The sequence below is a fragment of the Copadichromis virginalis genome, linkage group LG16 (assembly GCF_057382275.1).
Source record: "Copadichromis virginalis isolate Kocher_CV1m ecotype Utaka linkage group LG16, C_Virginalis_male_GT1.1, whole genome shotgun sequence".
NCBI classification, from domain to species: domain Eukaryota; kingdom Metazoa; phylum Chordata; class Actinopteri; order Cichliformes; family Cichlidae; genus Copadichromis; species Copadichromis virginalis.
In genome coordinates this window covers 24,882,999-24,897,682 of record NC_140633.1, presented here as the reverse complement: position 1 = coordinate 24,897,682, position 14,684 = coordinate 24,882,999, and the positions used below count along the sequence as shown (strand labels likewise).

Sequence of the window (14,684 nt, the reverse complement as noted above, 5' to 3'; positions counted from 1 at the left end):
CCTTGTGACAAAGTTTGGGAGTTCTGGACAAAAATATCTGAAAATATTTGTGATATTTATAAATTCTGTTCTGATCCAGATTTTTTTTTAGGTAATATTTTAAGAATTAGAGCTATAAAATAAAGAGAAAAGACAAACTAGCATCACAAGAGGCAGACTGATTAGATATTCTGATGATAGACTGAATTGTGCCCACAGTACAAGGGTCATATAAATTGAGTTATGTATCCCAGATCTCCCAGGAGTACTAGACTACAAAATGTGCCCATTATAAATGAAGACATGTGTTGACAGCCACATATTTGGTGAATTTAAGTGGTGAGAGTATAAATATAATGTATAAATAAGTAAAGTATAAATAGCTGAAATACTCTAAAACTGAACACGGCACAGTTTACAATAAAATACGAAAGGAACATTTTTGGTTTTTCTAAATTAAGATTTTATAACTAAGCTAAAAAAAACAAAACTATTTTTCAGTTTATTGTCATATTTAAGTCCATAAAAATTCAAAGCGTAAAAACCCCGGACCACTGGCAGTGTTATAATGTAGTGTCACAGTTACTTGAGAAGCATTTCACCTCCGGTCGTAGCCACAGATCCTGCAATAATTAAAATCCTCGTTGTGCATTACTCCCTTGCTGGGATAGTTGGTTCCTCTGAAGAGCAGTCTGAAATAGGTCACCCCAGCACCCTGTAGTGCATCTTAAAAGTACACTGAATCAATTAAGTGTGATCATGCTCCCTTGATTATTTTGGCCCTGTTTTACCACAGAGAGGAATTTCAAATAGGCTCGCTAGTTTGAATAACAAGGTTGGACTGTAGTGACAAATGGTGCCAGAGTGGGTGTTTCTTCCCCTGTTTTCCTCTGCCAAATTAACTCCCTGGCTGATTGCCTGCTTTAGCATATGAGAGGAGGTGAGCAGAGGTGTGCGCGTAATTGCCTCGGATAGCTGATTATGTGTTGCAAAAAGGCAAATGTTATGAAATGCTGTTGTCATTCCGATGAGGGATGTTCTGACCTGACGAACCAAACCCCTTGTGTTTGTTTAGCCTCCGGGTCATTTTGGGGGACAGCTGGTAGGTTAGGCCAGCGTTGGAGGCCTGACACCTGTGTTTTCTTTAATACGTTTTTGTAAAAAAAAAAAAAAAAACCCAAAAAAGCAGCTCCTTCTTGTTTTCCCTCATTAAATCTGACAACATCTGGTGTGCGGGAGAGGACTCCTTTAATGTGGCTAACGTTACTGCTGCTGTTATTCTTGCCATTTTAGCTATTTGCTTCATGTGCTGCACATTCATTAAAGCTACATCCAAGGCAGCTCCAAACACTGTTATCCAAAGTTTTTAAACCACCTTTATGAAAATCGCCTGCGCTGCAGCCTTAACAAATGATGAAAAGCTTTTATTTTCTAAAGAAGCATTCTTACCTTTTCACCTAATAGTGATGTCTCACTTCAAAGAGGGAACACGATTAGGCCAACATTGTCCTGTTTCTCTATCCTTTGAGTTCAAAGGGAGAGTTTCGATGCAGCATTTCATGTGCAGCCTTTTCAAATACTGTTTTAATGCAGTTTACGTGCTTTTCATATCGAGATCTGTCACATTTCCACCACACTAAATGTATCTTGCTATATTATGGTTGCATACCATATGTTGGGGTTTTTTGTGAGTAAAGAATTAATGCCTTGCTTCATAATGCAGACTACTAAAATAGCTACAAACTCAGCATTGCAGTGCTGTTTGCTGGCTAGCGTTGGAAAGAGTGACATGCAAGAGTGTCAGCCAGATGTCAGATGTATGTGAAAGGGCAAAAAAAGAGAAACATGCCCTAAGAATGCAGTAATAAAGAAACTTGTTGAGCAGGTTAAAAGCACAGGGAGGAAGAGGAAGAGGAGGAAGAAGGAGATAAAAGAGTCCGTTGAGCACATACATCAAAGGTCTCTTAATGACAAGGGATGCCATTAGGGTTACAGTCGCTTTTGTTTCAGCTTCCTCTCACCTGCAGTTTGTCGAGGGCGCTCCATGCGCTGTTTTCGTTGTTGGCATTTGCATGAATGTAAAATGCATGCATGAGAGGAGGAAAGAGTTTGCTAATCTTACAAGTGACTAAATGTTTTGGTCCAAATTACAGCTACCTTTTCATTTGCAAAGGAGACATCTTACCCTTGATGTGAGAGGGACAAAGCTGGAGAAAGCCAGCATAGAACAATAGGAACAATATGGGAAAGCTGTTATCCTGTATGCCATGAAATTTATTGACTTAAAAGTTTTTTGGGTGCCTCCGGTGCTGGAATGGGATTTGACAAATCAGAGCGTGAAATTATGATTAGCCCCTCTCAGTTTGTCGAGGGAGCGGGGCACTAGCAGACTTGGCATGGCCAAAGGTGTAACCTGTTTTGTTTTGCCCCAGCATTGCTTTCCCAGATGGTGGGACCAGCTGCCGTTGAATAAACGCTGGACTGGTAACAGTGTGAGAATTACCACGGCCTTGTTTCGGTTTGGGATGCATAGCTGAAAGGTTGTCATTTTTGCCACTGCCAGGAGGAACCGGAGCGGTCACCTGGTGTTCAACCAAACAACCTTGATTGAGGTCACACTAAAGTAGTATACAGTGTAATTGTTTTAATACTTTCCTTATATGGCCCATGAAATACTTTTTTTTACCAGAAGACTCTTAAAATAAAGGTGGACATTTGCAAATTGCTTATAAATTGTGTTTTTTAGTTTATTTGCTCAGTTTTCTAAAGTAGAGAAGTGGCTTAACACAGTTCTTGAATAGAAACAGGGTTTTTTTTAGGCAAACAAGCTGTAACTATATAGCACATTTCAAACAACTTAAATTAACAACAAAATGGAAATAAAAAATATTTATGTAACACCAATACAAAATTATGAAAGATAGCCATAAAAGACAGGTAGTTAACACAGTATTTATCTTTTATTATTTCAGGTAGATACAATACTTGTGTGAAGAAGGAGGACATTTTTTCCATGCAGATTATTTATCTTTTATTTGTTTTTGCTCCTCCAATATCGGTTAAGTCATACTAACATTAATTTTATATAAATCTGAGCAAATTAAAGATCTTCTAATTAAAGACCCAGGCATTTTTTTGTGACTCCTAATACTATTGTACATGGGGGGAAAACAAAGTTCATTTTGAACAACTCTAAAATCTCAAGAATAGCTTAATAAATGCCTCTCTTCAGAAATGCCATTATATCTGCCAGTGTACCAGTTGATGGGGCGATCCACTTTCTCTGTATATTAACTTTCATGGCTAGCTCTGCATAGTAATCATGGCAACATTCAATGATGTATTATTGACTCTCTGAGGTCAGAGCTACTTTGCCTGTTGTCGGTTGGCCTGATCTGAATTTGTTTCTGCCACTGGAAAATAAATAAGTGGATAAAAATTTGGTTAGTACCTCAAAATTTTGCCTTGCTGACCAAGTATCTTGACATTTTGGCTTACTTCTGATTAACTTGAAATTTTGGGATACATAACTCAAAATTTACAATTTAAAATTTGACTGGCAAAAAAACCTGCAGAGATGCCATATTAATATAAAAATCTATAGAAATACACATATAAAAGGGGGGGGGGGGGGGGCACTTGCATTGAAACTCCTATAAGGCAAAAACGGCATTAAGCATTGCATAGCTATATAGTGACATATTCTGCCACAATATCTGACAGCTTGTTACGTCTCCTCGAGGGCAGAAGGGGATAACACAACAACTCTGGAAACCCGGTACAGGTGTTATAAAAAAGTTTAATGGCAGCGCGCTCACAAAATAAATAACCCAAATTCAAACAACAAATGCGGGGGAGAAAGGGACAGTTTGGTGTTTTTTTTGGCACAACCTAAAAGACAAAACCAAAACTTAGCTGAGCTATTATCCTAGAAAAACAAAAAAAGGGGGGAAAGACTCTAAACCTCAATTCAAAACAAGCTCAAAATTACATGGGTGGCACCAACCTACTTACCTAGTGTTTCTAACAAAAAGACTCTACGTGAGTAAATGTATGGGGTCCCCAAACTTACCTAGTCCACTTTACTCCCACCACAACCATCAAACAAAAGAAATACAGCAGAGGCGTTTTAGACATGTGCCAAACAATTCGAAGGAGGGAAGAGAGCCGCGCCCAGCCACAGGTCAGTCTCCTTATCAAGGTGTGCCCTCCTGGTTTGTCCAATCAGGGTCTCCCTCCTCTAATTAGTTGGAGATCCCCAAATTGACATCAGCCTGCAGTCTGCGTACCTAAGGGAATGGCAAACAAAAGGAGAGGGAAAGAAAACATGCAGCCTGCAGACACGTAACACAGCTTTATGTTAAAGCAAAGTTACAAAACTGAGTTGAACATACATAACTTTGTAAATATTTATATTCCAACTTCTAGTGCTGTTATTTTCTTGTGGTTTTGCTTTTTGAGGATGACAAGAATTTCTAGTGTAAGGTTCAAATTTCTCACAGTTATGTCGTTGCCACCTGCTGCTTAGTAGATCGTGGAAAAAGGTGATATATTTGTAGCAGCTCACAAACATTTCCAACAAAAGATGACGGTCATATAATAAACAAATGTTTAAAAAGCTAAGTGCAGTAAAATGAAGGGTTGATAGCACTTGATTATCACAGGAGTGTCCATTGGATCTGAGTTTGGTGATTGGAGGTGAGGTTGCTTTATTATAATGTTCCTGGGAGAGCGCTGCAGGCTGTAACTCACTCTGTTCAAGTCTGTACATCATCATCATCATAGAGGGGAGAGAGTTTTCCTCTTTAAGGCTGGACTGGATTAGCACATTCAGGGTGGGCTGAGAGAAGGTAAAACGACCTGTCCCGCCTTACTTGACCCCCAAGCCAACCCTGCACATTGCCAAGGCTTTGCTGTTTGCTCTTGAATATGCAGAGATCCCCGGCTTCATAGGCCTGGAAGAGGGAGAGAGAGAGGAAAAAAAAAAGACTTGTATCGCGTTGCAGGGAAAATTAGTGAGACCAAAGTTGGAGTTTCTGTGTGTTGGGGGCTGTGAACAATGGCAGCTTTCTGTCAGACAGCAACTTCAAAGGTCTGCTGAGTGACTGCTCTGAGTTATACTTTGTTGTAGATCACTGAGGAAATTCACAGATGTTTTCTCATACGAGACACCATTATAGCGGCTCAAGTACCCAGTAGCCTCGAGCGCCTCTCCCTCTCTCCCCGTCTTTCTCTGTTTCTCCCACACATTCACACTCCCTCTCACACATGCAGCACCCCATCACCCACCTCCACTCATCCCCAAGTCTCTGATATCTCTTGCATGAGACAGATGTGGAACCTGTTTTCTCTCCAACTGTCCAGAGAATATGGAAAGTTAAAAAGGGCTTGTGTTGTGGCGTCGCCCCGCGACTCTGTCAGATCCTCTCTTCTCGCTGTCAGTTCACTCAAAAATGTCAAGACCGTACACAGCTACACTTTTTCACATCCAAAGTTAGAGGTCAATAGAATAAGGTGGAATTCTCCCTGCTAAAATAGGATGTTAGTGCAAACCTGGGTAAAGATAATGAAAAGCATTTTAACATCTTTATTTTTCTCTCTTATCCTGCAGATTGCCTTCATTTGTCTTATGGATCAAAACAACCTGCTTCCCAACATCGCACTTGACATCTGTTGTAAATTTATATTTATTTCATGTAAATTGTTGTTTTATAAGAGTCAAATAAATGTGTCTAAATGTTTTTTAATTCATATTTATTACTGATGTATAACGGTATTTTGATATTGTAGGCAAAACAATTTACGCCACAAATCTGTTGTTTTATACATTTTTTTCCTCATTTTAGATTGATGAATTATTTCCCTCTCCCCTTTTAGATCAGACACAATAGTTTGGTTACAGCTAATTGTTTCAGCGCGTGCTGGCACTTGCACATACTGTTAAAAACTTATGGCAATAAAAACTTAATGAGTCGTTCTTTCTTCGCCTTAATTGCCCTTTACAGAAATGATTGTCACCTGTTGAACGTCTATGATCCACCCCACTGTTTTCTTTGATTTGCACTGTCAAGAAAGTGTAAAATATATATATATATAACTACTATGAGTGGGGTTTTTTTTGTTCTTCTATATACAGATTCCTGAATGCAGGTTCCTGCATATCTGCACCCTGAACATTATTTCTGATGCTCAGCTCTCCACTTTATACTAGAAAAGGCTGTATGAAGTACATAGTTGGTGCTGACTGAGTCCATGTTCAAACCTTTCCAGGCAACAAACTGTTGCAGGGGGGGGGTCCCTCCAAGTTAATTTTACCCATCAAATGCTGCGGGCAGAAATTTCCTTTAGCCAAACTGTCGCTGAGGCGGCCCTGTAAAACTTGAGGCATGGCCATAAGATGGTGACGGTTTGGAGCAAGTAAATTACCTCAGGGACCGGACAATGTGTTAAGCACACTGTTATGAATTTCTTACAAACTATATCAAAGTCCTGCTTAGCCAAATCCTTCCCTCAGGTGGCGTCCTATTGAGATGCATTAAAATGTAAGAGCCCACATTTAGGGGTGAAACGAACATCTCAAAGGAAGATATCAATAATTTCTGACTGCTGATGGTTCGCAGAATTCATGCAGTTGTCACATATGGCTGAAATATGCCTTGCATGGCATATGACAGCTCGCATGTAAAGCTGATTTAAGTGGAAATCCACCTTAAATCAGAATTAACATTTGATGTTTTTAAAGCCTATGAACCAGGCTGCTGTAGTAGAAAAATGTTGTTTTAGGGTGGATTCCTCCTTTACTGTTGGCATAAGAGAGCAGATTGCAACTTTTGACATTTATCTGACATTTAAACCTGGAAGTAAAAACTAACTGACAGCACTTTGCTGCACAAATACATCTTTACAGAACAGACTATGGATATTTTTTTAACCAGTAACATCTGAAGTCTTACAAATAGCTGGTTAAGCAAATTTTACAGCATCCTGTAGTTTTATCGTGTACCTTTCATGTAGTTTGAGCTCCTTTGTGCTAAGATCCTTCAAACAGTTTCGCACCAGTGAAGCTCACAAAAATTTGCAGTGAGGTATCATTTATGAAGCCTTTATAAGTTTTAACAGCTTTATAAAAATTTTAAACCTGCATTTATTCTTCTCCTTCTTTTGCTTGCTCCTTTTAGGTGTACACATAAACCCGTTATTAATGTGTTATAAATCTTTTTATAACAGGTTTTTCTTCTGCCTACACTTCCTTGGCTACACTTGTTTAAAAAAAAATATTTATAGTATTGGTGACTAAATTATTAGCAAATATAAACCAAAAGCACAAATGAGAGGATACTTTTCACAACCTGGCAACCCCAAACTACATCTTATCAATGTCTCCTAATTCGGTTATTCAATAAATCTGTTTTGAGCTTTAATAAAGCTATGCAGTGTCTTAATTGGTCATCATCTCATGATAAGTTGAAAACAAAGTGTGATTTTAGAGGATCAACGGTTGGGGCAATTTTAAAGTGACACATTAAAAGTAAATAGCACCATTTTTTAGTACTGCTTGTTCAGATTTATAATTTCATGAAATCTGCGAGGTGATTTTCAAGCTTGTTGTCTTAAAACCTTCCTGATTGCCACATTTTTTGCATATTTTGAAGCAGCATCGAGCTCTGTGGCTGCCACAGCTTGATGTAAACAAGGTTAACAGTGTGACTACACCACTCACTCCTGTAGCCACTCTTGTAGTTTAGCATGGCTCCAGTGAAGCCCAGCAGGACTCCCCCTTTCCCTCATGACTGTGTGTAAAGCCGTGGGAGAGAACTGGGAACATTAATCCCTTCAAAGGAACAGATCTAATTCAAAATCTGCCGCTCCAAACTAGTTGAGAGGACAGTGATTGTTTCTGCAGGGAAGCCAGATAAAGATCAGAGAGTTGAACTACAACTTCCATTTTTTTCCAGCTCGGCAAAACATTTAAAAAGAAGTTCCGGATGTTATCTTATGAAAACTGCATACTTTTGCCTTCATTAAATGCTCTGAAACAAAAAGGATGCAGTATTACAGGATGTGTTAGCTCAGGTTTCTTTTTTTTTTCTTTTCGAGAAGCTGCAGTGGATGGGATCATTAGTTTCTTTCTGGTTTTCGGGACCTGTTCAGTCATAAAGACATAAGAAGAAAACATAATTGAGATGTCCACATTTTAAGTGCTACCTTTGTCACCTCACTTATCTAACAAGTTAAAAACGTTCATTTAAATTACCTGCTGGGAGTTTTTTTTTTTTTTCCTTCAGGCTTTTAGTTTGGGTTGGGAAAGAATGAACTGGATTGAGGTTCTGATAAAACAACTGATTGAAATGAGTGAAGGGGAAATAAGTATTTAAATAATTCAGAGAGGGCATAATTAAGTGTTTCAGTTCAAAGGCACAACAAAGATTTTTTTTTTTTTTTGTAATTTAAGCTTGAAATGTAAAAGAGACGCAGATTCTTCAGAGATGAGAACTTTGTGTTGAGTCACTTGATTTGGTCTCTTTCCTCCATCAAACAGTGAGGCAACGCTCTTGGAGATCTCCAGAGATAACAATGTCACATTGTCACATAGGGTTCTGCTACAAATCCTTAATTACAAAAAAGAGGATCAGATGACTACAGCATCCAATACTGGGGTCTCCAGGCGGCATGGGGGTCTTTGATCAAGAAAATCCAATTATTTGTGTATATACATTTCCCACATAGTGATTACTTCATTAATTGTCCCGCCTTTATCTCCTCCCTTCCCAGCCCCCCTAATAATCAGCTCCTTTATCCAGACCAACAAACACACCATAGGAGCTTTGTGGATTCAAAGGATTTGCTTTCCCCTCTCAAAGAGCCGCTATTCTTTGATGATTGGGCAGCGGCAAACTTCAAAGTAATAAATCTTATTTCTGACTGGCTGGCGGCCCACCAAAGTCCTTATCAAATTCTAAGAAGTGATCCCTCACTCTTCAGATAGACCAAGGATATATCGGAGAGAGGAAGCACTGGAGAGTGACGCCCTGCTCCACAAGATATATTTTTTGTGTACCGCGAATGAGCATATTTGTCTAAATTAGTGCTTTTATTTTTTATTCGTCTTTATCGAGCGGAGGAGGACGTTTACCATGGCAGCAGTGGCTGTACTGCGGAATGAAACACTTCAGGCTTTTCTTCAGGTTTGTGCGCAAGTTTCTCTTCACTTTTCACCACTTTTAAGAACTTGTGAAGTTGCTAAATCCAGTTTATGCTCAAAATACGTGTCTTCTCATTTCCGACGCTAATTGTTTGGGGGCTTAATGAGTCCTGCTGCAACATGCCACCAACTTTTGTGTCGCATCATCACGATTGACTTCATCATTTAGATTCAGATTTCAGACCGACCATTTCGTCATAATTAAAAGTGGCATAAATGTGTCATAAATGTGTTAAACTGAGATCATAACGTTAAAAAAATGTGTGTCTCGGTTATCCAGGATCGCACTCCAAACTCTTCCCCAGAGAACTGTAAGCACTCTCCGCTGGCTCTCCTGGCTGCCACTTGCAACAGGATCGGGCATAACCACGGATCAAATCCCGCTGATTTCCTCCAGGTCCCCTACGATCCCACGCTGGGTTCTCCTTCGCGTTTATTTCACCCGTGGACTAACGAGGGAAACCCTCAGAGCAGCCTGGCCAACAACTCTACTTTCGGACTATCCTCCAAGCCCCAGCTCTCTGCGCACATCCAGAGCCCCTTCAGCTCCCACCACGAACTGCCCCTCACCCCTCCGGCGGACCCCTCGTACCCCTATGACTTCTCCCCCGTGAAGATGCTGCCTTGCTCCATGCAGTCCACCTGCCCTCCAACCTACGTCCCCGCCGTCAGCTACGCGGCTCCAGCGCCCATTCCGCCCGCGATGCCAAGTTTTGTCACGGGACCCTCCGGCCTTGTGCACCAGCAGCAGAGACAGTTGTCCCCAAACCCTGGAGAGGATATTCCGTGGTGGAGCCTCCAGCAGGGGAACCACGTAAGCCACTCTTCCTCACTCGGTCCTCACCGCTTCCAGCTGCAGAGAGGCTTGGTTCTGGGACACACGGACTTTGCGCAATACCAGACGCAAATCGCCGCTCTGCTGCACACAAAGTCCCCCCTCGCGACTGCGCGGCGGTGCAGGAGGTGCAGGTGTCCGAACTGCCAGTCCTCCACGTCCAGCGACGAGCCCGGGAAGAAGAAGCAGCACATTTGCCACATACCGGGTTGCGGGAAAGTTTATGGGAAAACTTCTCACCTCAAAGCGCACCTGAGGTGGCACTCGGGGGAGCGGCCGTTTGTGTGCAACTGGCTGTTCTGTGGCAAGAGTTTCACCAGGTCGGATGAGCTGCAGAGACACCTGAGGACTCACACAGGGGAGAAGCGCTTTGTTTGCCCGGACTGCTGCAAAAGGTTCATGAGGAGTGACCACTTGGCAAAACACGTCAAAACTCACCAGAACAAAAAGAGCAAATGCCACGACAAGACATTAGATCACGTGAAAAGAGAGGACACCAGGATGTTGTAACACACCTTATAGTCATCTTAAACAGTAGACTTTAAAATAGTGCAATACAGTCAGTGCTACACTAGTTACAAGTTCACAGTGAGCTGCATTTTTGTAGGGTACTTGATTAATTTTGTTGGTCGATTTCTTACATCCTGACAATAGTTTCTAACATTGCTGGTCTGTGTAGCACATTTGTGTGTGTGTGTATATATATATATATATATAAAGTTTCATAAGTTAATTTGGGACCATGGAGGAGCTCATAAGTTTGAATTCACTGTCTATATCATATCAAGGAAGACAAGTTTTCAACTTGTGTTTTGATCAATGTCTTCGGTGGAAGATTTCACTCCCCTGTAAATGATATTTAATAGCTTTTGTTGAATGAAAGTGTCTGTTTTTGCTCCATATGGGGTGTTTATAAAAGCATGCTCTCCAGAAGATCTGCTATTGTTAATATGACCTAAATGCTGTGTGAGAATAAAAGTTATGACGTTTTCCTCATCTCAGAACAATTCATTTAATATCCCTCAGTTATATGAGTGATGATGAGGCATCCAGGCGGTATATATATTTTTTATTCATATCACCTGGAATAATGTGTGTGCTTTGTAAAATGTTGCAGACTTAATGTTGTCAAAGTTTCCTGCCAGTAAAATCCAGTCATTAATTTTAGACTATATATTTTTAAATACTCGTTATTCTAAATGTAAATGTTTCCATCTTTTGATTACGGTAAAAAAAGAAAAAGTAGCAGGACAGTGATTTTTTTATGACTATTATTAGTATTATCATTACTTTTGAGGCTGTTCTGAAAATTTGCTGCTGTTTTTTAAAACAAAAGCCCAGAAAATTTTAGGCGAAGAGGCGACAGAATTTGATTTGGTGGGGAGTGAATTTTGAAAATCGCCACAGAAATAATGGAAAAATGTGCAGCCACCTTGTCAAGATGTACCTGTGAGTGCTGAAATTAGGCCACCAACTGGGTAAAAAGATGGATAAATAAATATTAAACATCCGTCTTCGTAAAAGGAATGAAAAGGACCGCTTCAAATATTTAATTAAGCTCCAAATTTCTGTATCAGAAGTGTTTTCCAGACCTGTAACACTGTCATGTTTGGGCTATTGCACATAAGCTCATATTATCATGGTTTCTTATTCTCAGACATTCAATTGCAGGAACGCTCTTCAGTATTTATGCACTCTGATAGGTGGTGGATTTGTTTTGTGCCACTGTGTTGGACATTTCCTGTATTGCAGTGTCATTGTAATTGGAAATGTGACCAATCAACAGAAAAACTCTTACTCTGAACATGTGATAGAATAGGTGACCCCGGGATATGCAGCAGCTGGATTTTTATGGCACTTGTGGCATACTAGATGTCACATTTACCACTGTGGTAATGCCTTGCTCAAAAGCATTTCTCTGTTTTACGACTGCATGCTCATGTGCTGCTTTCTCATCAGTTATTTCAAGTGTTTCACTTTGACTTCCTCCGCCCACGTCATCTCTTGGTTGTTGGGGAGTAAAAGTGTCGACCTTCGGAGAAAAAAAAAATCCTGGGTTTCGAACCTTGAGGCTCTTCCTTTTCATACAACTTATCAACACAACAAAAAGTATTGAACTTTTTACAGATCAGATAGTGATACAGATCCAGTCATCTGATTTACTCATTCAGTAAGTAAAGCAGAGCAGCATCACTGCCTGCCAGCAGTCACTCTGTTTGCCTCTATGTGGGATCTCTGAGAATGTCAGCATGAAAAGGAGGGCTGCCATTCAGAGGAGTTTTCAGAAAGAGTTTTCTGCCTCAACAGCGCCCTCTTTTGTAAGTTGCTGTTATCCATAAAAGCAGGCAAATATTATTCTTAGAATTGTAACAATAACATTTGCTCTCACAGATCTTTTTCCCTGTTTTTCTAACGCTCAGAGTGTAGTCACGGACAATTTAGAAAACACGACCTACTGAGCCAATGTTTCAGTCACTTTGTCGAACTTTATCCACCAGTGCACATGCAGCTTTAGCTCTTGTTTAGTTTACTTAATTATTCTGTTGCAAACTATTTTATGTGTTGATTTAAATTCAAGTATTGTTCCTTCACCAGAATTGAAAATTCAGGATGCAAACATGCCGTCATTCTTTAAACTTTAAATTCTTTAAAAGGACAAACCACAAACGGGCTGAATCCAGGTGGAATAAACTTGAAAAAGTTTATTAAGTGGCAGGAATTCATCCCATTAGTTTTAATGAATAATCACATGAAAAATGCTAAATATAGTATGGTCATCACTACTTGAAATGTTCAGGTATATTCAGTACGCCACCAATAATTGTAAACTGGGCCTTAAATACCCAACAGATGATCACAACTGTTGCAGTTCTATGTTGAATTAAATGTTTTAAAAGTGGTATTTAGACCGGTTTTTGTCACTCCCTTATGACGTGTTGTTCGTGTGAGGCTGTGAGTTTCATTAGCCTGCTTCTAGTTTTCCAAAGAATCTGCAGGATATGAACGTATCACATTCGGCCAAAGAAGAAGAATAAAGTAGAAAAAATATCAAAAGCTACCATATAAAGTGTGATTTGACCACTTGAACTGTAAAAGTCTTTATCCAAATTTCATGATCCTATTATAAAACGAAGCCTATGGATGGATGTGTTGATTGCACCCAACCCGGCTCCTCACAATGGCTGCGATTTGGCTGCTATTCTTCGACTCTGCTGGAGGCCATAACGCTTAACCGTTTGTAGTGAGGATATCATATGTTGTGGCTTAAGTTTATCTTCTGAAAGTTGAATGAAAGATTTATGAAGTTTTTAAATTCCATATCACAAATACCTCCTTAAATATGACTGACAGAAAAGCTTCATTAGCTTTGCTGGGATAGGTATAATCACAGGTTAAATGTTCATTCCCATCATTATACTCAGTGTGATTCCCCTTCTTTAACCCACTTTAAGACTGTCTATAAGTGGTTTATAAATATATAAATTAATCATCCAGACAGAAGGATGTTTTTACCCAGTGATATATATTTTTTTATTCTTAAATGGACTGCTTACTTTAACAAATAGACTAAGACGGTAAGCTAAAGATGTGTGTAAAACCGGTACCTTTTAAAGTACTGGGTCCAAATAACAAGTAATAGTATAAAATTATAAACAGTATATAGTTACATGGTATAGTTAACCCAATCTCAAGCCAAGTAGGGTACAGTTTTAAACTACTGATTGTTGTTGCAACCATAATGAATGACTGACTATAAAGCAGCCGTTACCATATGAGAACATTAGTGAATTTGCCTTGAAAATATTTATAACTGTGTCTGTTTATTCATTAAGTATTTATTCATAAAAGTCCATTTTCACTCTCAGTGACTATTTCACAGGCAAGATCCACTAAAGCTCCAGATACGTTTTGTAAGTGAAACTTCTGCTGATTATGAGTGCACATGTGACCAGATTTATATTTGTGATTGAATCTTTTTTAGCTTTCTAAAAGTTCACTTACTTAACAGCTCTTGACAAATACATCTGTATCTGCATGTTGTGAGTGGTTACATCTTCGTATGCCGCTCCGCAAATGTGAAGCTGCTGTAACTGCAGCGTTAATACAAAAGCTGGGTAAATGATCAAAGAACATTGCTAATACTTTAGTGTAACATTAGGATATTCAAAGCCATCATAGCAGTTCAGCCAGTGATCCTTCCTCACTCTGCAGACGTTCAGAATAAAATGACTGACGAGCAAAAACCTGATACCAGCAACTCTGCTGCAGTCAGTGGAGGACACACATGTACAGCCGATAATCTTACAGCCTTGGAGCTGATGCTACGTTTTAGTTCAGCAAGAAGAGAAAAGGTTTGTGTAGACATTTTATAGGTACTGAGTCTGTAAGCTGAAATCAAGACAGCTATATTTGTCAATAACGCTGGGTTTCCTAGGCAACCGGATTGGCTGAATTGTCCTTGCATCCAGTCTACAGCTACAGAGTGATGCATGATGAGGGAATCACTTCCTATGTGGATGACCCATTAAGCATAAATTATTTTATAGCTATGATTTAAAACAGTTTTCACAGTCAAATAAAAACATTGTCAACATTTTGAAGATTGATGGCTATTGTTTGTTTTTGTTTGTGTTTTTTTAAGAACAGAGAGTAGTGTGCTTTTAGACA

At 39.6% G+C, this 14,684-nt stretch overlaps 2 protein-coding genes across 2 annotated transcripts in view; both read left to right on the top strand.

The window, feature by feature from the left end:
• The window catches only part of myo3b (myosin IIIB), a gene marked incomplete at its 5' end in the record, with an annotated part of 65,874 nt that extends 59,349 nt beyond the window's left edge, over positions 1–6,525 (top strand). The window contains one exon of the mRNA XM_085435095.1: positions 5,591–6,525. The remainder of the gene's footprint in view (positions 1–5,590) is intronic.
• Positions 6,526–8,438: 1,913 nt separating this feature from the next.
• Positions 8,439–11,183, top strand: sp5a (Sp5 transcription factor a). Its single transcript, XM_085434012.1, has 2 exons — positions 8,439–9,164; positions 9,462–11,183. Exons 1-2 carry the CDS (start codon positions 9,114–9,116, stop codon positions 10,524–10,526), a joined length of 1,116 nt encoding a protein of 371 aa, XP_085290138.1. The 5' UTR covers positions 8,439–9,113; the 3' UTR covers positions 10,527–11,183.
• Positions 11,184–14,684: the final 3,501 nt, after the last annotated feature.

Coding starts and splice junctions, on each gene's coding strand:
- sp5a (XM_085434012.1), top strand. CDS start 9,114: ATGGCAGCAGTGGCTGTACTGCGGAATGAAACACTTCAGGCTTTTCTT. Junction 9,165..9,461: donor CACTTCAGGCTTTTCTTCAG/GTTTGTGCGCAA, acceptor TCGGTTATCCAG/GATCGCACTCCAAACTCTTC.